The sequence below is a fragment of the Theropithecus gelada genome, chromosome 13, assembly GCF_003255815.1.
Source record: "Theropithecus gelada isolate Dixy chromosome 13, Tgel_1.0, whole genome shotgun sequence".
Classification (NCBI taxonomy): Eukaryota; Metazoa; Chordata; class Mammalia; order Primates; family Cercopithecidae; genus Theropithecus; species Theropithecus gelada.
Genome location: NC_037681.1, coordinates 88,937,652 through 88,960,799, shown reverse-complemented (window position 1 = coordinate 88,960,799; position 23,148 = coordinate 88,937,652). Strand labels below are relative to the sequence as shown.

Below are 23,148 nucleotides of genomic sequence, written 5' to 3'. Positions count from 1 at the left end.
TTTTTTTTTTTTTTTTTTTTTTTTTTTTTTTTTTGATGAACTGTTCCAATTTTTTATTCCAATGTTCTCAGTAGTACTTACTAATAATGCATATAGTACTTTATGGTAAGGATAATGACTATTTGGTAATACTTTTGGGAAATACAGTTTTGGTTTAATTTTTTTTTCTGGTAATCATTAAATTTTGAAAATACAAATAAGAACATAGAAGAAAATCAGCTGGGTGCGGTGGTTCACGCCTGTAATCCCAGCACTTTGGAAGGCCGAGGCTGGTGGATCATGAGGTCAGGAGTTCGAGACCAGTCTGGCCAACATGGTGAAACCCTGTCTCCACTAAAAATACAAAAAAAAAAAATTAGCCAGGTGTGGTGGTGGGCACCTGTAATCCCAGCTACTCAGGAGGCTGAGGCAGGAGAATTGCTTGAAACCGGAAGGCGGAGGTTGCAGTGAGCTGAAATCGCGCCACTGCACTTCAGACTGGGCAACGAGAACAAAACTCTGTCTCAAAATAAAATAAAATAAAAATTTAAAATACAGAAATTAGCCAGGCATAGTGGCACGTGCCTGTAATCCCAGCTACTCGGGAGGCTGAGGCAGGAGAATTGCTTGAACCTGGACAGCAGAGGTTGCAGTGAGCCGAGATCACACCCCTGCACTCCAACCCTAGGCGACAGAGCTAGACTCCATCTCAAAATAATAATAATTTAAAAAGAACACGGGAAAAAATAAAACAGTATCAGAATTTCTAATATTAAATATATATATACACACACATATATATACACAATTTTTTTTTTTTTGAAACAGGGTCTTTCTCTATCGTCCGGGCTGGAATGCAGTAGCATGATTATAACTCACTGCAGCCTCAAACTCCTGGGCTCAAGCAACCCTCCTATCTCAGTCTCACAGGGTGTGCCACCAAACCCAGCTAATTTTCAAACATTTTTTGTAGAGAAAGGGTCTCACTGTATTGCCCAGGCTAGTCTCAAACTCCTGGTCTCAAGCGATCCTCTCATCTTGGCCTTCCAAAGTACTGGAATTACAGGTGTGAGGTGCCATACCCAGCCAAGTATAATTTTAATTGAATTAATACTTCATGTTCTTCATGGTACTCTGCTTAGTTCACGTAACAATATAAGATAAAAACTATATTAAATACTTTACATTTAAAAGTACTACATGGTATTCCATTATATAGATATGCCACAAATAGTGCCTTAAAGATGGACCTTTAGTGTTGCATTGTTTACTACTCTAAACTTTGTGATGTTCTTAAGATAAATTATAAATGGAATTGCTGGGCCTGAATGTACTCACACCTTTAGCTTCATACAAATGATCCTTCCAAAAGGCTAATTCAATTCCCATTAGCAGCATTTAGAATACCTGTTTTCTTATAGCTCACTAAAAATGGATATTTCTATTTTTCTTAACTTTGAGGTATAGTTTTCATGTAATTGACTCATCTTAAGCATACAGTTCAATGAGTTTTGACCAACATATATGTACAGCCATGTAACCACCACCCCAATCAAGATGTAGAATGCTTCCATCACCCCTAAAAAGTTCCCTCTTGTACATTTGCATCAATTCCCCTTCTCACCCCAGGCCCTAGATAACCACAGATGTTTCCTGTCAGTGTAGATTGCATTCGGTCACTATGTAGATGGACTCATACAGTATGTGTTTTGGGGGCCTAGATTCTTTTGCTCAGCATGTCTTTGAAATCCACCCCTGTTGCTCCTTGAATCAGCATGTCTTCCTGTATTGTTCAGCAAAAGGTCATTTTATAAATATACCAAAACTTGCCTATCAACAGGTGAATAAACATTTGGGTCAATTCCAACCTGGGGCTATTGTGAATAAAGCTGCTGTATGCTTATATAGGTCTTTAAGCCACAACTCTCTAAAAAGAGATAATTCACTTTCATACCTGGGAGGTCTGTGGACTCTAGGTATATCATCCACTATTTCAAATCAAGCAAATTTCCCAAAGGAAAGCCTAGATCTTGTTTTGGGATCAAATTAGCAGGATGAGGCAATGGTGCAAGATATACTTTTGAGAGCATCTTGGAAAGCTATCCGGGAAGCACCTGATCACCCTCCTCCTGTATCAGCAAGAAGCATAAGACTCCTAATGCTCACTGCCTTCCTCTGTCCACGTCTTCTGGCTCATGACAAGTCTAAGAATACTGCCAAGTCAGTCCCTGTCCCCTCCCATGACAGGGGAGGGTCAGAGGAGAAAATAACGACAGGCATCATGTGGTTTAATGCCAGATCCCCTAAATAGCTCCAGAAGGCAGTAGCAGGGTCAGGCTACCCCACAGGCCACTTGAGCATCTGCCCAGTGGCTTCCAGGGTATTCCATGTACTCTTCTCAGTGGCAAGAGATGTGTGCTTTATACCTCAGGAGAGCTCTGTGCAGTGATTTACAGGGCCTGCCTTCTGGAAGTAGAATGCAAACTTCTTAAGAGCAACAATCCTGCCCTATACAAATTTTTATACATGCATAGTAGATACTCAAATATGGTTTTGGATAATGTATAAGCCCAAGATGTAGGCATGGACTCCTGACTTATAAGTACTTAATGTTTAGTAGTTAAAATAGAGCCTTTAACAAACACTTCCAATGAAATATTTTTCTTTGGAATTAAAACTAATGGTGGAAATTATATCTTATGTAGATGTATTGCACATAGGTTGTTTTGTACCATTGTATTTTGAGAAAAGCCAGTAAACCTTATTCCTCCTTTTCCCTTTGCCATTCCCCTTCTGTAGCAGGGACCATTTGGGGGGTGAATATGGGGGTTTGTTTTAGAGACAGAATCTTGCTTTGTTGTTCAGGCTATTCTGGAACCCCTGGCTTCAGGCTAGCATCCTGCCTCAGCCTGGGGTTACAGGCGTGAACCACTGCACCTGGCCAGCAGGGGCCATTTTAGAGTAAGCTTTAAAATTCTAAGTTTTCAAAAAATTAAACTTGAAAAACAAGATAAACTTTGGAGTTATGTTTCTTAAAAGCAATATGATAGCAAGTGGCACACACGCAATGGAAATCAGATTTTATAGAGAAGAATGGTGTACAGACAGCTTTTTAGGAAAATATCTCCCATCACAAAGGAGGGAGCTAGACCACTAAACGAAAGGCTTCCGAGCCTTGCAGACCAAGAGAATCTGGACCGGGTCTGCTTGATTATCCAGGAGCAATGACAGTAATGTTAGCTCTCTTCTATTGCTCGTGGCAGAATGAGGTTTTTATCGGGCATGTTTCTCTTCCCTCAGTTCACAGACATCGGGACCTTCGAGACGGTGTGGCAAGTCAAGTTCTACAATTACCACAAGCGGGATCACTGCCAGTGGGGAAGCCCCTTCTCTGTCATTGAGTACGAATGCAAGCCCAACGAGACACGCAGTCTGATGTGGGTGAACAAGGAATCCTTCCTCTGAAAGTGGCTCTTTCTGATGCTGCTGGACAATCTTTTCAGAAACCCACTTTTAGATAAACCAGCGCAAGCCTTAAACAAGGCACGCCGCACCACTGCTGTTCCCCATCTGGTCCCGATGACCTACTAGCCCTGATTATTTTGAAAGTGTAATTCCCCTCTGATACAATATCCCTCACATTCAAGATGGTGATGTACCACCCCCGAGAATACTTCCGTCTGTATTTTGTGCTGATGTTCCTGCATCCAGTTGTTCTCGGTCATACTATTGACCACTCGTGACCGGAGTTCAGTGGCCCTGGCAGGCTTGTCCTGCTCTTGACTGTTCCACTGACTGACTATGGTGTTTTGTTTCCAAGTAAAGTGATTCCTCCTTTTTTTTGTTCAATGTTAAATTTAAAAATAACCATGTGTATGGGTCCTCCCATGTGTAATACGGTAACATGTAACTTGCAGTGTTTGTCAGCTTTCAAAGCAGGCTTTGTGAAAATGTAACACAAACAGCAGCGAATGGGGCTCCAATGTTGTGCTTCCTATCAACAGCTCTACTCTTTCAGGGAAGGATGATAACAAACCAGAAGGACAATTATGTACGTATTTATAATGTATTAAAACTCTTGTAAGTAACTTAAGGTATTGTGCAATGGCCTAGCCTAGTAGAAATGGGGGAAAAGCATTGCCGTGGACCATTGTTAAAGTGACAGGAGTTGTAGGGTTACCCCTTTGACAAGCTTCCACAGTCTTCAGACATGCACATTGATGGCATCCCTACATTCTTCTTCACTTGAACTTTGTAAAACTGCATATGGACCTGTAATCAACTTTTGATATTTCTTAATAAAGGCATTGAAAATCATGCCCTGATTTGCATTCTTAATTCGGGCAATAGCTATCTAGCAGGGGGATCCCTGCTGTAGGCCAGCTTCATTCAGGCCTCTATGCTACAGGATGAGGGAATGTATCTGGAGTAGAATTAGCACACCTATTCATGAATCAAGTCTGACCTTTTAGCAGGATTGCTCCAGCCAAATTTAACAGGGCTAGCACAGGCCCAGGTGCTTGGTGGGCAATCAAAAAATGCTTGTCCCTATCTCGCTCCACTACTCTTTCTGTGGTGACCCCTCCCCAGTTGGTGAGCTATGTGGTTCAGTAGCAGGAGAGCAATGGTGCTATAATAGTGTGTTTACATCATGGTTGAGGCCTCCTTGCCTACTTCCAGCACCTTGCACAAAGCCCATATACCATACAGTTTAAGGATAAATTCCATAAGAAGTAAAGAAACTTCCTCTTGAAAAGTAACATGCTATTTTCCAAAAATATTGTAATATTTACTTGGGCAGCACAAATCCTACTGTGTTGGAAAAAGTTGGTTGGGGATTGTTTTTGCTACCTGTAAACGCTTCTTATAAGAAAATGCAAGCTGCTGGGAGTATTTTAAAGAGTTGATTCATTGTAGAACTGAATTTCAAAGGCTGGCACTCAACACCTTTTCCACCTGCAAATAGCTTACCTGCAGTGATGCTGTACAGCCACCAGGGAACAGCAATGCCTTGCCTTTGGGGATCATAAATGATGTTAAAGGAGTGTAACATGTTTCTCAATAAGCTTGTTTTTCAAAAAAAAAAAAAAAGTCTTCATTACAATTGCTAAAACGTAAGTACTAACCCATTCCTAATCACTGTTTTTTAAAACTAAAACTCAATTATTTGAACAGACATTGAGATATTTAAAACAATAGATTTACTACAGAGGCTTAGGTTTTCTTCCAGAATATCCAATAGAAATGCAGAGTGATTAAAACGCTTAAAATAAAAAGTGGGAACTACACATTTTAATTTAATATTTACTAATTTGGTTAGTAAATATGTTCACTGGTGAAACACTTTTCCAAGCCAGTGACTAGAGCTTGAGTATTTGTGTTAAGGGTGGAGACATTATCATGACGTTTGCAATAATCCATAGTTTTTTTTTTTCTTTTTTCTTTTTTGAGACAGTCTCGCTCTGTTGCCCAGGTTAGAGTGCAGTGGCATGGTCTCGTCTCACTGCAACCTCCACCTCCCAGGTTCAAGCAATTCTCTTGCCTCAGCCCCCTGAGTAGGTGGGATTAGAGGCACGCAGCACCATGCCCAGCTAATTTTTATATTTTTAGTAGAGATGGGGTTTCACTATGTTGGTCAGGCTGGTCTCGAACTCCTGACTTCGTGGTCTGCCTGCCTTGGCCTCCCAAAGGGCTGGGATTACAGGTGTGAGCCACCGCACCGGGCCCATACTTTTTTTTTTTTCTTTTTCCTAACTAAAGGCTTTATTTAGAGTTTGAAATGAGTCAAGGCAGACATGGAGGAAACATGTCCTGGGATATCTGCTCACACTGTCCCACAAACGAGCCAGAAGATGAGCCCTGGCAGAGCACCTGGAGCGTGTGAGTCCTGCTCACATCCGGGTCACCACACCTTTCTCTGTCTCCATTTGCTTATCTCTAAAACAAAGGGTTAGACTAGAAGAATTCTGAAGCCTTTTGAGAGTTATGGTTTGTATCTCTATTTTACACTCCTTAAAAAAAAAAAAAAAAAAAAAGGAAAGTGTGTGTGCATATCTGTGTGTGTTGTATGTGTATGTATTTCCTTAGGGCCAGAAGTCAGGTTGAATCAAGGGAGGTGGGGAGGAGATGGAGATGAAGTAACAGAAAAACTTAACAGCTAATCTGCACGTTAAGTGATCTCTCCTGGCATATACTGTTCTACTTATGATTGGGCTCCAGCCCAGTCTCTCTGGCTACTTTTCACATAGCTCTCCTCCTACTCCAAAATCTGAGTGCTCAGCTATATCGAGCTGCTGAGTTGTAACTTTGCCCCTCAGCCATCTGGAAGGGCTATTTTTACACGAGTTGTAGCCACGTCTCTCTACCTCCAAGCATCAGATGGCTACCCAGAAGCTTGAGGAACTAGGCCATCCTTCCAATTATGATGATGACTAAAACACTTTTGAACAGGTGGAAGAATAGAAATGCCTTGAGTTTATATTTTGTGACACCTCGCTTATTGAGAAGTCACTTATCCAGCCATCTAAACTATCTGGATCACAGTTAAGAACAGAAAACATGCCAAAAAATAAAGATCCCTGTCAGATGTCACAAAGTCCATTCACTAAAGGCTTGGGTCTTCTCTCAAGTCCTCATGACTCCTATTTTAGACACAGTTCTAACAGGTGGGGTGATCTGGTTTCTGACTCTTACAAAATTGGAAGTAGAACAATTAGAGGGAAGAAGACAATTTGTAGAGGTAGATATACTGAAAATATTCTTTTTTTCAGAGAGGACAGAAAACTATAAAAAGCAGACAAAGTAAGTCAAAAGAATAGCAGATGGGGACATCTCTATGCTGTAGGTACACAATCCTGTACTAAACCACAGTAGTTTCTGTAGATATCAAAAATTGATAAGCATAATGATATTCCTGATTAATTTAGAAAGAGGGCCCATTATCGTCAGCAATGTATCATGGTTCAGTGTTTAAAACTCAAATTCTCCACCAAGCGTGGTGGTTCATGCCTGTAATCCCAGCACTTTGGGAAGCTGAGGGGGGTAGATTGCTTGAGGTCAGGAGTTCAAGACCAGCCTGGCCAACATGGCAAAACTCCATCCCTACTAAAAATATAAAATTTACTCAGCATGGTGGAGCACACCTGTAATCCCAGCTACTTGGGAGGCCGAGGAAGGAGAATCACTTGAACCCAGGAGGAGGAGGTTTGCAGTGAGCCAGGATCATGCCACTCCAGCCTGGGCTTCCGAGGGTATTCCTTCTAAAAAAATTAAAATTAAAATTAAAATTTAAAAAAAAATTCAGATTCTGGGTGAAAATACCTCAATTTAAATCCTGGCTCAGCTGTTTATTAGCTGAGTGGTCTTAGGCAAGTCACTTAATACCTCTGTGCCTCAATTTTCTCATTTGGAAAATGGAGATAATAGTATTTACCTTGCAGAATGGTTACGAGGATTAAATAAGTTAATGCACATTAAAAATTTAAAACAGTTCCTGGCACATAACATCATTATTCGGTATATTTCATTAAGAAAGAAAGGGTGGCCAGGCACGGTGGCTTATGCCTGTAATCCCAGCACTTCGGGGGACCAATGCAGGCGGCTCACTTGAGCCCAGGAGTTTGAGACCAGGCTAGGTGACATGGCCGAACCATGTCTCTCTGAAAAACACAAAAATTAGCTGGGCATGGTGGTGTGCAACAGTGGTCCCAGCCACTCAGGAGACTGAGGGGGAAGGATCTCTTGAGCCCTGGAGGTGGAGGTTGCAGTGAGCTGAGATCCTACCATTATACTCCAGCCTGGGTGACACAGCAAGACTCTGTCTCAAAAAAAAAAGTAAAAGAAAAGGAGTAATACATTTTCAAACAAAATTATTTAAAATGCCAAGAGAAAAACTAAAGGAGTTTAAACAATAAAACTTATTTTCCTAAAATATTCCATGAATGGATTTCAGATAATGGCCAAAGATTATACTCTATTTTGATGCTTGGAAAGGTAACATTTTTAATTATTTAAAAATAGTTTAAAATAGTATATTTTAAGATATGCTAGAAAGACTTTTTCCACAAACAGGCATCTTAAGTCTCCTATATAAAGACATGGTTTTGAAGAATATACAAACATCAAGACAGAATCAGAAAACTTAAGATTTTCTGATTTAAAAGATCAAGGTCAAGAATGATGTCAGTTTCTTTTGTTATTTATTTTAATCTTCTTAACAGCTCTGTGAGGTAGGCAGCATGTGTCATGTCTCCATTTTACAGAGGAAAAATGTCTCAGAGATTCAAAAATAAGGCTCAAATTTAAACAGCTCATTTTATAAGAAGCTACTTTATTTGATCTTTAGTTTTCGCATTTATGAAATGGTGATAATAACATTCACTTCACAACATGTGTTAGGATTAAATGATATATCACACGTAAAGTTCCTTGTTTTTCTTCTCCCCATCACTGTTCTCTTGACAAATGTATTTCATTTAAAATCACCTCATTACCTGCCCACTCTCTTGCAGTGTTTGTTTTCAAAACCTGGTAGTTTTGCCTTAATTTGTTTGCAGCCTAGTAGGTAGCTTGTTTTCCCAAAGAAAGTTACTGTGGATATACTAATTGTTGCCAACAATTGTTGCCAACAAACAGAAGTATTCAGTTGCTAGAAACTCATTTGCCTATAGTTCTCTTTATAGCAAATTACTTGCACATAATATTTTCTCTTTGAAGCCATGTTAACTACAGTTAGAGCACTAGGTAAGACTAAAATTTTTCCTTAACAAGTAGGGTATTTCATTCTCCACTTGCTAACAAATGAAAAATACAGTATTTTTGGCCCTACTTTAACAGTAATCCTGACATGCATTCTAGTCTCTGGTTACAGTGAATTTCTTATTCTCCTGCAGATCTACCAAGTCCAAAGCAGTTTTCTTGCCACTGCACAGCCTGTTCCCTCTGCTTGGAATGCGCTACTCCATTTCCTACCTTGTAAACGCCTTCAAGTGCCAGCTTAAATGTCACTGTGAAGTCTTTCCTGACTCCTCTAAAACGTTGAGTCAAGAAAAATATTGAAATATTGTTTACTCAGATATTTTACTATCCTATTTCTGAAAAGCTTTACCACCCTCAACCTAACTTCTGCTTTTCTTAAGATCTCTGGACAGCTTCCACATCTTCTCACTGACTCAGGGAAGATGAGCTGACTCAACAAAAAGGTGATGAGATTCTAGAAAGAGCTGGCTGGCTGGCTAGCTGGCTGACTGGTTGCAAACTAGCCAACAAGAAGTTTGCAATATATCAGCCTTTATGGGGTTAGTTCTCCTGCTCCCTTTAAAGGAGACTAAAAGTAGGAAAGTGGATGAGAAAGAAAAAAGTTTCTGAATTCTCTTACTGACTTTGTTCCAGTGAATTTGCCTTGTCACGTTCGTATTATTAATGAGATAGTCCTAAGGTATGTTATTCTTTGAAGTTTATGAAGTTGTTTATTTTCATCAGGGTAATCACTTGTGCTGCTTACCAAATGTTTCCAGCCCTCCCCCATCAAGGCACATGATAGGATCTGACCTCCGTGGCCTGGGCTAGGGCCATGTACTGGTAGCTCTGGCTAATGAGTTGTAAGCAGAAGTGACACATGTCATTTCAGGCTGAAATTATTCAACAGTCTGTGCAATGCCAACAGAACTCTCTTTCCCTTTGCCATGGCAAATAGCCACTTTCGAGATGATTGATCATCTTATGTCCTGGAGTGAGAAGATATGTCATAGAACCCTAGCCAACTTTTGTTGGACCCATAGCATAAGTGAGAAATAAACTTTTCTCCCCATATTTTATTGTGAAAAATGTTGAAATGTATAGAAAAGTTGAAAGACTTGCATAACACACATTCCCATATCTATCACCTGGATTTCACAGTTAACATTTTGCTGTATTTGCTCTATCCCTTATCTGTCCTTTATGTTGTATCACTCTGCTTTTTTGGGGTGGAGAGATGAACAAGAAACTATTCTACAAACCATCACTAAAATTCTGGGGTTGCTCATTACTGTAGCATAACCTTGCCTTTCCTGATCCGCATCTGGGGAATCCAGACCACCTACTCTTCTTTTCTACTGAAGACAGTAAAGTAAAACTTCTCCAAAAAGAAAAAAGTAATAGTTTGACGTTGGTTCTAAGAAATCATTTCCTACCAGGGAAAGTCAGAAGTCACAAGGTAGATTAGGAGAAGGATTAAACCCTCTTTTTTTCCTTCCACGGTCTTAAAAAATAAGATAAATTGTGACTGACCTAGTTTTGACGAGGCTGTATTTGGAGGTAGAGAGATGAATTAAATGGGGAAAGGAAAGACAAAATTAGCATCCATTGACTATCTTTTGTATGGCAGACATTTTGTATATATATGATCTCATTTGATTTTCAAAACCACCCTGAAAATTACATATGATTTACATTTTTTAAAATGAGGCTATTAAGCTCAGAGAGGTTAGGCTACCTGCCCAAAGTCACATAGCTAGTGTGAATAGAGGAGACAGAATGAAAATCCGAATCAGTATGACTCCAACACGCTTACCCTCCTCTAGAAGTTTACAGACTCTTGGCCTCTGATAGCCAAGGGTATTTCCTTCCACTGAAATGACTATCCTAAGGGGACGATGGCCCAAGAGGTAACAATGGTGTTAGCGGCAACCTCCCTCCATGCTTGAAGCAGAATTGGAAATGTCAAAATTATTTGACAAAAATATTTTTTGAATGTTCAGAAAAGTTCAACAAGCCCACTAAACTTAGGAGCATTGTGAATTTCCCAAAAACGAAACAGCTGATTTTTCCTTTACCTTTATCAGATAGTCACCTTCTTTGACAAAAAAAAAAAAATTTAAAAATACTAATGTTTTTTTCTAACTCAAAACCCAGTTGGAATCTTGATCTTTTCACAGTTTATTTTTTTTTTTTAATTTTTTTTATTTTTATTTTTTGAGACGGAGTCTCGCTCTGTCGCCCAGGCTGGAGTGCAGTGGCCGGATCTTGGCCCACTGCAAGCTCCGCCTCCCGGGTTCACGCCATTCTCCTGCCTCAGCCTCCTGAGTAGCTGGGACTACAGGCGCCCGCCACCTCGCCCGGCTAGTTTTTTGTATTTTTTAGTAGAGATGGGGTTTCACCATGTTAGCCAGGATGGTCTCGATCTCCTGACCTCGTGATCCACCCATCTCGGCCTCCCAAAGTGCTGGGATTACAGACTTGAGCCACCGCGCCCGGCCCACAGTTTATTTTTTAGGCTTGTGTTTGGTGTGAAGATCTATATGATGTGTATATGAGTGTGTGTGTGTAAGGTCCTTAATTTCCCCCCAAATCTAGATGGTTACACTTTGAAATGCAATTCATATGACCACGCTGAGAGTCTATTTTCAGAGTTTTCATGGCTACAAGCTAATGATGTTGGATTCCTATTAATTAATCTAAAAATAATGGGTATGGTAACATTTAATAATTTAAATAATCAGGCTTCCACTAAGGGAGTTTATCCTGGACTAGATAGCTCCTGCTTGACGGGGTAGGATGGGATAGCTAACCAAACTTGCCTGGAAAGACAACCTAAGTACCTATATAGGTCATGGGAATTTGTCCTCACCCTACAGAAATAATCTAACCCTGAATGACAAGTTTCTTCAAATAATTGAACACAGACTACCTTTAACTTTTCTATAGCATTTAACCTTTCCCTGGAGATTTTTATAAGATTAAAGCCTTAAAATGAAGCTTGGATACACTCAAAAGGGTAGCAGGAGGGAGCTTTTTGGGGCGATGGAACTGTTCTGTATCCCGATAGCGGCAGTGGTTGAATGAATCTATACATGTATTAAAACTCATGGCTGTACACACACGTGCACACGCACACACATGCACACATGCATCTGGTGGACATCTGCTGCCTAAAGGTTCTGCCTTTCTTTTCTTTTCTTTTTTTTTTTTTTTTTTTTGAGACAGGGGTCTTGCTCTGTAACAGCCCAGGCTGGAGTGTAGTGGTGCGATGTTGGCTCACTGCAGTCTTGACCTCCCAGTCTCAAGTGATCCTCTCACCTCAGCCTCCCAAGTAGTTAGGACCACAGGTGGCCACCACCACGTCCAGCTAATTTTTGTATTTTTTGTAGAGATGGGTTTCACCATGTTGCCCAGGCTGGTCATGAACATTCTGCCTTCTGATCAAAAGCCTAATCCACGTTTACCATTGTCTCTGGAAAACGCCTTAAGGTTGATTGTATGAAGGTATTGCTTTGCCCAGTGTGGTCCTTGGCAGTTCTGCATTGTCTAGAACCTGTGAATCTTTTTGGAGCTTATCTATCTTGGGAGGGAGATTGTCTGAGCAGACTTGAAGGCAGGGGTGGAAGCCACCTGCTGAAGACAATAAGGAGCATTTGGGAGGGTGGGTGGGGAAAATGAGACAGCGCAGAGGGGAGGGGGCTGGAAGGGATCCCACTCCCTCGCTCCTGCCTGCATCTGGTGCCCCAGGAGCTGCTCTTGAGCAATGCCTCTCTAATGAGTTGGCGTGAACTTGTGCTTGTTCCTCCCTCAGGGAACAAGGGAAGACAGGCTTAAAGCTGCTAAAACGCTTGGAGAATATCCAAAGAGAAGCTTGACACAAATGCAATGTATTAGTGAAAACAGCTTGGGCCTGGCTAAATAGTGGCTATTTTAACAAAACAAACATATGGGAGTTGATGACAATTGTCCTTACAAAGAAACAATCTAGCCCTCTACACAGAGCTTGATGCTTCTTTATAGTCTTCACGGAATTCGCTTCACTGTGGTTTTCTATCTTTTTTTTTTTTTTTTTTTGAGACAGAGTCTCGCTCTGTCACTCAGGCTGGAGTACAGTGGCACAATCTCAGCTCACTGCAACCTCTGCCTCCCAGCTTCAAGTGATTCTCCCGCCTCAGCCTCCCAAGTAGCTGTGCCTACAGGTGCACCACTACCACAGCCGGCTAGTTTTTGTATTTTTAGTAGAGATGGGGCTTCACCATGTTGGTCAGACTGGTCTGGAACTCCTGACCTCAAGAGATCCGCCTGCTTTGGCCTCCCAAAGTGCTGGGACTACAGGCGTGAGTCACTGCTCCCAGCCAACTGTGGTTTTCTCAAACTTATTCTGGTATCTATTTATTCTCAGGAGTGCCTGGAACAACGACCCCGAGGGATCTCTCTTACATGTGAATGTGAAGAATAAGCACATTCTTCAATGTGTGCCATCATGAGGAACAAATGTTCTTTCTTCCCCCCCACCCCAAATTATTTGCTTTGCATTCTAGGAGAGGGCTTCTCACAGGCCATCAGAATTATTGGGGATGCTTGTTAAAATGTAGATTCCTAAACTCTACCTTTTTAGATCTGTTAAATTGAGCAAACTCTCTGAGAGTAAATCCAAAGCATCTGCATTTTAATAAGCACTTTAGGAGATTCTTATCATATTAAAGTTTGGAAAACACTACCCTAGGGCTTACTCACTGTACTCCTTATTAAAGTTCATTTATTCATTCAATAAACATTCATGTGCCAGGTCCCCTGGAGGCAGGAGATAGCAATAGGAGTGTGATAAGTAATCAAGTTGCTTATAGCCAAATAATTACAATAAAATGAGGCAAGTGCTATACTAGGAAAAATACAAAATACATCAAAACATAGAGGAGGAGCCTGTGGGAATTGGAGGCAGCTTCATAGATGATATTTGAGCTGCTTTCAGGCATACAGAAGGTACTGCAGGGTATTGGCCTGTGAAAATATATGATCCACTCTGGAAGAAGGAACTCTGTGTGACTGGAGCCTAGGGAAGAGAGAGGCATGGGTTGGGGCGAGGCTATGAGGAGCCTTCTACACATGCTGAGCAGTTTTAGTTCTACAGAAAGTGGGAACCAGAGGAAGTTTTTAAATGTAAAATGATAGAATGCTATTTGAGTTATGAAGCAATCTTCCTGGAGGCAGTTTGGAGGCAGGAGATGAGAACGGAGTCTTCTGCAGTGGTGAGGGGCGGGGAAGCTAAATGAGGATGATGGCAGCTGGGGTCTCTGAGGCGGAGTAACAGACGATGAGACTACAGGAGGGAAGGAGGAGGTGGGAAGCTGACCATGTCCGATAAAGGCTAATCTGAGTCAAGAACCTCATCCAGGGAAGGCATTTTCAATAGCCACATAACTCTTCCAGCTCAGAATCTGAAAGCAGACCTGATACTCGAGTTTATGAGCAACTCCTAGTGTCTGGGGCCATTAGCAATAGCTTCTACTGTGCTAGAGAATAAGTTTAAAGATATTTGTTAAGTGAAAAACATCACCCCATAAAATATGTGATTAAATGATTCCATGTGTATTTTAAAAGTGTTAAGCACATAGAGAGAGAAAGGATAGGGGAGAGAGAGGCTGAAATTTGAGGAAATGCATAGGAAAGGCAAGATTACTATTAACAAGGAAGACGAGTGGGGTTGGGAGAGACTGGAATTGAAAGACCCCTGACAATTTACTCTGAAGTATTGTGTATGTTTCAATTGTTTTAAACAATGAGTTTTATTGATGCATTGCTTTTACAATTTTTTAAAGCAATTTTTAAAAAGATGCTTACACATCATCTTGGCTACCACTAGGTGGTACTAGTGGCAGGACAGATTGAACAGCTTTTACACTTCCTGTGTTCATCCATGACGCTTGCATATCCATCGAATTTTAGACAACTGCATATGGGTTTAACTTCTTAACTTTATAGAGTAAAACAAATACCTTTGCCAATTATTATTAGCATGTGTCTTCAGAGCTTAGGGGTCAAAGTCCACAGATTATTTTTCTTCCTTCTTAGATATAAGATGTAGTATTTTCTATATTTAATTTGTATCAAAACATTTACAAGTATAAAAAAGTGTTCTTTCTGCATCAATCTAAGCTGCACACAGTTTGGTTCACATATATCTAGACATTTCTCAAGCTCTCCACTTTAATGATATTCCCAAGTCAAATCTTAATCACATGCACAAAAATAATGAAACTCTGTGATGGCACTATTCACCTGCTCTCCCTAACTCCAAGACTGGCTTTTCTTTCCAACCACTTACCCTTAATTCTTTTAGGCTGTCATGTTTCCCATCACCTCAGTTGACATGGCAGGAGACAAAAGTGTTGCCACATCCTCTTTCTACACACACCCATGTTTATTGCAACCCATCATAATGCAGCATTTGTGATTTCACTTCTGGAGGCTTTTTTCCTTTTAAGCAGGGCTTATTGCCTCTTATATCACGGAACAGTCTGAACTAGCTACTGTATTTTCCTTTGTATGAAAACAACACTTCATTCCAAAACGAGATTCCCATTACTGGAGTTTGCATGGTCTAGAAGGGACACAGTGAAAACACTCACATGATCTACTAAGGATACCCATGGGGCCAGCCTGGCACACACAACACTACTCAGTCTTAATAGGTGCAAAGCCAAGAGGTGCCTGCAGTGGCTCTGACTTGGCTAAGACATGCTCCTGGTTGTAATCCTCACTGAGTACAGCATGACTCTTCACCCCCTTACATCACCCCACCCCCAAACCCCGACACCTCCGGCAGGGGCAGTTTGCAGAGTCAGTCTTTGGATGGAACCCAAGAAGAAATTGACCAAGGTTATACAGTTGTATTTGACACTCCCTGAGTGGTCAATTGAGCCACCAATAAATACTAGAGAAGAAAGTCAGGAACATTCCATGCACAGGATATTAGCTATTGAATGGATGTTAGCCACTATCCGTCATTAATAATAATGAAGACTACATTTTTTTGTTGTTTGTCTTTTGAGACAGAGTCTTGCACTGTTGCCCAGGCTGGAGTGCAGTGGTGCCATCTCAGCTCACTGCAACCTCCGCCTCCTGGGTTCAAGAGATTCTCATGCTTCAGCCTCCTAAGCAGCTGGGATTACAGGCTTCCACCACCACATCCAAGTAATTTTTGCATTTTTAAGTAGAGATGTGTTTTCACCATGATGGCCAGGCTGGTTTCAAACTCATGGTCTGCCTGCCTCAGCCTCCCAAAGCGCTGGGATTACAAGCGTGAGCCACTGCACCTGGCCATGAAGACTACTGTTTACTTGAACTGTTGCTATTTGACAAGCCCTATTCTAAATTCTTCATATATTTTCTCTTACTCAATTTCTTCAGCCTCCCTGAAAATTATTGCTACCATTTCACAATTGTGAAAACAGGGGCTTGCAAAGTTTCAAGTGACAGGTTCAGGTTTATCTATTTTCAAACCTTGTCTTCTTAATTCCTATCCTATTCTGAAGACAGTTAAGGGCTCTAATTGTTCAGAGATCTTTGCATATCCCTAATTAATGGACTACTGAGGACCTTACTTTCCCCCCCTTATCCCCTAGTTTACTATCATTTTCAAAGGAGAGAGGCAAGGTCAAAGCAAAAAAGTAAATGTAAACCTATCCATAGGCTTTGTACTGACATTCAGCCTTAATTATACATTTCTTTGAATACAAGAACTATACTTTTCTATTACATCTGTCTCCCTTCAGCACCTCACATAATGTTCCGCCCACAGCAGTTTCTCAACACGCTGTTGCTTCAGTAACTGGCTGGCCCCTTGTTCACATCTGGGGTCGAGAAGGTTAGTGATGGGATATAAATCAAAATTTGTGTTGTTCTGTAGGTCAGATTTTTTTGACCATCTGATTTCCCTTACCATGAATCCCTGAAAATTAAAAGTAAATTGATCTCCAAATTGACATATTATTTTATTGGCTGAGTCTAATTTTATTGTTTTGAGAAAAATTAATCAAGAGTGCTTGGGGTTGAAAGTAGTAAACAAGAATAAATCTGTCACAACCTTCTCTTTTCTAAGAACTATGAGCTGGAACTTGTTTTCATGATATAATTAGGTAGGGATTTCTGTGACTTAATTTAAAAGCCTGATTTATAATCACTTTTATTTTCAAAACAATTTTTTTTTCACTTTCTCTGTCTCTGCTACCCCTGAACGAACCTGGCTCTGCTTCTCCAAGTTCAATGATGTCAGGTTAGCAGGGAGCAAATTTGAGACTGCACAATTCCCGTCAGCTATTAGCTGGGGAGATCTTTTGATCCCCAAGGTCTAAGTTCAATTCTAAAGGCTATGTTTTCTTTTGGACCTATGTGGTAACTCCTATTAACAGTAATAGGTGTTACGCATGAACGTATACCCTGTTTGCCCCTAAGATTTGCCTAAGCATGAATTTCATGAGGCCAAACTAAACACATTTTTTTACTTTGGCACCCTTCCCTTCCAGGTTAGGATAAATGTTGGCACTTGGATAAGATTCTAAATGATGAAATGCCAATGCACGTTGCTTCTGCATATGTCATCTAAAATATGTGGCTTCTCAAAATGGATGCCTTTCTTCTCTGCTCAATGCTTGGCCTGGCAAGCCATTGTAACCCTGACAGAGAGGTGAAAAGACATTTCTAAACAAATATTTTCCCACTCAGATATCATACAGCTTGTGCCAGTGAGTGAGATAAACCCAGTCCTAATGTGCTAGTCTGAAATGCTTGTATCCCAGTCTATTTTCCATTGATTTGATCAACATCAGATACTCTAATATCCTGAAATGAAAAACAGGTGTGAAAAAAAGAGGACTGAAATATGAATAACAAACTGTTCAAGACGAGACTGCCAGTTCTAGAGAGCTGGCCCCACTTGCCTAAGAGGTGTGTACCAAAGCCAAATAAGCCAAAGTAAGAGGCAGACTTGTTTGTATAGTATTTAATAGGCCCCAGAGGGAAAGAGAAGCCCACTGAAACAATCTTTTTTTTTTTTTTTTTTTTTTTTTACTTTAAAAAAAATACCTGGCACATAATACGTACAAATGAAACGATCTTGCCTAATTTGTTTTAGGTTCTTTATTTCATGTAACTCGTGATTTAGAAAGGTCTCTAAAATGTGATGATTATAAGAACACTCATCTGCCAAGACTCTTAAAATATATTGTAACAGCTTTAATCCTGTTGCAGATAGAGCTATCAGTAGCAGCAATTAGCATGTATTTAAATTCAATAATTTCTGCATAAAAAGGACTTTACTGACATTTATAAATTCTTCCTCTGACAAAGGAGTGAGAAATAATGTGATTAATAGTGAGATGAAAACTCTTTAATTTCTTCTGAAATTATTTTTAAGGACATAAACAACTTGCCCTTTTCTTTGCTACTATTAACCTACAAAACACAAAAAGTCAACTCATGGTTACCTTTTCAATACTGTTGGCCTCAATTTCTGACTCAGGAAATAATATAAAGCAGTTCAACTGGTTTTATCTTGTTTGAGAAACTAAAATTAAAATTTCAGGAGTTATTTAACTTTAAACAGGAAGGAATGTGGTCTTTCAGAAATAGTCATACAGACAGTTTTACAAATGTGTAAACCTCTTAAACCTAGTACCAATCTAAAAAAGAAAAGAAAAGAAAAGGAAAAAAGGTCCTTAAAAAAAGTGCATGTGTTTGGGTTTTTTGTTTTTGTTTTTACATCTTTCTTTAGTTGCAACTGGAAACTGTAGGGTTTATTCTCATCTTTCAGCTACTGGCATGTCATAAACTCCTCTAGTGAATGACTACCTAAATTGCTATATCCATAAATATTCCAGTGGGAAAACATTTGCAAGGCTTATTTTCAGAAGTGCACTGCAGTACCTTGATGTTGACCAAATTCAATTTTATTTTTCTGTGTTATAGCTAACAATTTCAAGGTGTTATTTTATACATCGAAACTCCAAAAGTATGACAGAAAGGAACTTATACATATGCTAAATAAACCAGTATTGCAGGGTAGTATGGAAAAAAAAACTACCCAATGATGGTGAATTCTGTTTCTTTATGCTACCCAATAGTGGCAGTCAGGCAGCCTCTAGCATTTATTCTTGCCTAGGAAAAGTGATGCTCTGGGAAATAAAATTTGGGCAAATGTATGTTATGCTGGCTCTTGACACATTCAATCTCTTTTCGTTTTTTAAAAATCATAAGTCATAGTCCAGTTATCAAAATTTTAGTTTCTAAAGAATTGCACTGGGTGTTTGTCAAAGTTAACCGAGTTGAAATCAACATGGCTAGTTCTGGTTTATTTCTTGGATTCTTCTAATCACAAATTACCTGATTAAATGAGTAAATGCACAATATTAACTGAATGCTAGAATGAGTAAATTGCTCAAACATTGTATTATTCATTATACAACATTCAATTTTAGTCACTGATGAATCTATGACTGGGAGGAGTATTATGTTTCAGCCAATAAGTCCTTATTGCGTGCCCTCTATAAACTGAGGAGGTAGGACAGGAGATCACAAAATAATTCCTAGACTATCTTCCCAGTAACAATTACTGGGAAAAATTATAAAAGTAAAATCACAATAAAAAAGCAAATCAATTATCTGCATGGCCAGGCGTGGTGGCTCACACCTGTAATCCCAACACTTTGGGAAGCCAAGGCAAGTGAATCACTTGAGTCCAGGAGTTCGAGACCGGCCTGGGCAACATCGCAAAACCTCATCTCTACTAAAAATACAAAAAATTAACCTGGCATTGTGGCACACCCTGTAGTCCCAGCTTCCTAGGAGGCTGAGGTGGGAGCATCACTCAAGCCTAGGAGATCAAGGCTGCAGGGAATCCTGACTCTGCCACTGCACTCCAGGCTGGGTGACAGAGTGAGACCCTGTCTCAAAATATAAAATATAAAAAAATTACCTATCTGCTTAATGGAAAAATCTGTTTATTTTCCTTGTTGCTTTCAGTCTTCATTGTTCTTATTAAATTCCATTTTCTAATCCATCCATAGGAACAATTTGAAGCTTACTAAGTAAGTGTAGATCTAACTAATTGAAGTGTTAGCATTACCAACAAATTATTTGTCATTGCACATCCTGGAAACAAAGAGCTAACATTTGGGAAGGGTGGTGGTGTCTCAGTAGTATACATAATCTACTCTATCCTCACAAATATATAAATGTAAAGGGAAGCAGAAATGTTTTCATCCATGAGGAATAAGACTCTTCTTAAAAACTGTAAATACATAGGGCTCAGATTCCATTCCTTTTTCTGGCTCAGCAACTTCTTCCACACATCCCCAGGGTGAGTTACTTGGTCTCATGGAATCTTAGTCTCCCTGCCTGTTCAAAGGGGAGGAGGGGTAATAATGTGTTTACCACAGGGGTGTTGGTTAAATTAATTAGTATTTATTATGTGCTCCATTAAAGTCCTCAGGTGATATATAAGTTGACATTTATGTGGCACCTAATCATTGCTTTAAGTTTTGAAAAGAGTCCTTGGTTTTTAAAACCATGCAAGAAATATAACAAATCTTTATGCTTCCAACAGTAGGATTAGGCATAGGAATATTTTAGCTTTTCTTTCTTTTTATTTTTGAGATGGAATTTCCCTCTTGTTGCCCAGGCTGGAGTGCAATGCCATGATCTCAGCTCACTGCAGCCTCCGCCTCCTGGGTCCAAGCGATGCTCCTGACTCAGCCTCCCAAGTGGCTGAGATTACAGGCACCCACCACCATTCCTGGCTAATTTTTGTATTTTTAGTAGAGATGGGGTTTCACCATGATAGCCAGGCTGGTCTCAAACTCCTGACCTCAGATGATCCACCTGCCTCTGCCTCCCAAAGTGCTAGGATTACGGGCGAGAGCCATGGTGCCCGGCCCATTTTAGCCTTTCTAAGAACAATTATTTTCCCGGGGGTGAAAATATTAGTAGGTTACAAAAGCTTATTTCCTCAGCTTTAGACTATGAATAGAATAGCTTTAATTTACAGTTGATAAAAACAGAAGGAAGAAAGTTTTATAAAAGCCATTTTAATGGCTCATTCTGCCATCTTTGGTGGCATTTTAAACTACTCACGATTGAAGGGAAATCGGTTCATCTATTTTACAACTATTTAATTCTGGCATTTAAAAGAAACCCAAGAAGTCATTTAGTTGAACTCCTTTGCCTACAATAATAGTACTAAGCACCTGCTTTTCAAGACAACATTCTCGTTTTATAGATGAGGAAACCAAGGTTCAGTGAACTTAAATCACAGTGCAGATAATCAAACCCCAGACACCATTCTTTCTCTGCCACCTCAGATACCACCAAGAAGTTACACTTAAAGCTGCCCTGTACAGAAAGGAGTTTCTTCTCTTTAATTAAACCAAGTTTTGTTTTTTTTTTTTTTAAGAGAAGAAATCGCACCATGTTTCCCAGACTGGTCTCAAACTTCTGGGCTCAAGCGATCCTCCTGCCTCGGCCTCCCAAAGTGCTGGGATTACAGGCAAGAGCCACTGTCCCTGACCTAAATCAAGATATTCTAATGGAACCTTAGTTTTATCCCCAGAGAGCTTATGAGTGCCCCCAAATCATCAGTTAAAAGTTATCTTAAAAGACAAGTAGTTTAAAATCACTCTTAAAAGATACTTCCATATATTTTTATTGAAGAAACAAAAGCTACACATATCCTTTTTTTTTGAGAATTAGTTCACTCAGGTTTAGTAGTTTTTTAAATACCAAATTAACATGAATACTATATGGTCAGAGCCTTTTCAACTTTGTATTGAAGTATGTGGTTCCCCCTTATCCATAGGGGATATATTCCGAGACCCCCACTAGGTGCCTGAAATAGCAAATAGTACAGAACCCTATATGTACTGTTTTCTCCTATACATGCATAACTTTTTGATGAAGTTTAATTTATAAACTAGGCATAGTAAGAAGTTAACAATAAAAATAACAAAATAGAACAATTATAACCATATACTGTAATAAACGTTAATGTGGTCTCTCTCTCAAAATATGTTATTGCATTGTATGTTGGGCAACCGAAACTGTGAAAAGTGAAACCACGGATAAGGGGGGGCGGGGACTACTGTACAAACAGAAAAAAAGTACTTATTTTTTGAAATATCTAAAATCTATCCCATCTTCGCTTTGTAATAAGATGAGTACATATCATTGCCATTTCATATCTCAGAGGAATGGACTACGTGTGCTAAAGAACTCTAATCATGAATAAATTAGCCTGCGTAGCTAAGAATGCTTTGAAAGTTTAAGCTCCGTACTGAAATTAAAATATTATTAGTAAAGTATTATTACAACTATGATTTCATTTTAAATAATAATGATGCATTTTCGTATGACTTTGGGCAGCAGGCAAAAAAGACAAAGATAATGTTTAAAATTTAACCTGGGAAACACAGTGAGACCCTATCTTGAAAAAAATAAAAAAAACAATGTATTGGTCATGCTGGCATGTGCATGTAATCCCAGCTACTTGGGAGGCTGAGGAGGGAGAATTGATTGAGCCCAGGAGTTCAAGGTTGCAGTGAGCCAGGATCACATCACTGCACTCTGGCCTGGGTGACAGAGACCCTGGCTCTTTAAATAAAAACTTTGTAGGCACCTCTGTATGCTATCATTGTCTCTTAAAACAATGATTATAACCCACATATTGTATGGATGTGTATAACATTTTTTCCATAAAGTTTACCTCTAAATAAACTGCATAAATCATCTTTCTTGCCTATTATAGAAAAAACGTGGTCTTAAAGTCCAGAAGGACCCAAGAATTTGAATAGTAATTCAGAGAGATTTATGCTAAGTTGGTATCTATCTTTTCCTTTAATTTTGACTCATTTATTTCTATTTAGCATTCACCGACAACTAAATAAATGGAGAGACCTTGGCTAATTCATACCACTGTTCTAAGATAGTAAATATCAGATGCCCAACTGCAGAGGCTTTATGATGCTGCTGGCCTGGGAACATCTAAGTTATTGAAACATTCTCCTTGAGCAAAGGTTATTATTATTATTATTGTTTAATTGTAGTTCATTGCACTACTAATCTCTAGACAGTGAATCAGCTCAGCCCTACCTTTAAATTGGACAGAAGGACATAGGCGACTAACTGTCCTGCTCTATACCAAGACCCTAATTAAACAAAAACAAAATAGCCATTCCTCACATACCTCAAAAGACTAAAGAGGCTTTAATCCGTATTCTCAGTGTCTATTGTAGCAGGAACAAGAGCTGAGCAGCCTTCTGGGTATTGAGTCTCAGTGGTGCAGTTCCCTCCTGGAACTGATAGAGTTCTGGCACCATAGGGCCATAGGGCTCTGGTACCATTAGCAGAAAACACCCTGAGAAGATTCCTGAGGGACCGAAT

General features: G+C 39.7%; 1 protein-coding gene across 4 annotated transcripts in view; it reads left to right on the top strand.

Moving 5' to 3' along the window:
* Nucleotides 1-13,438, top strand: part of CNRIP1 (cannabinoid receptor interacting protein 1) — a 34,078-nt gene extending 20,640 nt beyond the window's left edge. For 3 of the 4 annotated variants that reach the window (XM_025354954.1, XM_025354951.1, XM_025354952.1), the window contains one exon: nucleotides 3,280-4,296. In XM_025354954.1, the coding sequence (XP_025210739.1) occupies nucleotides 3,280-3,444 (165 nt within the window). In that variant the 3' untranslated portion in view covers nucleotides 3,445-4,296. Of the gene's footprint in view, nucleotides 1-3,279; nucleotides 4,297-13,120 lie in introns of those variants that run through there. The other variant, XM_025354955.1, reaches the window with a different exon arrangement.
* Nucleotides 13,439-23,148: the final 9,710 nt, after the last annotated feature.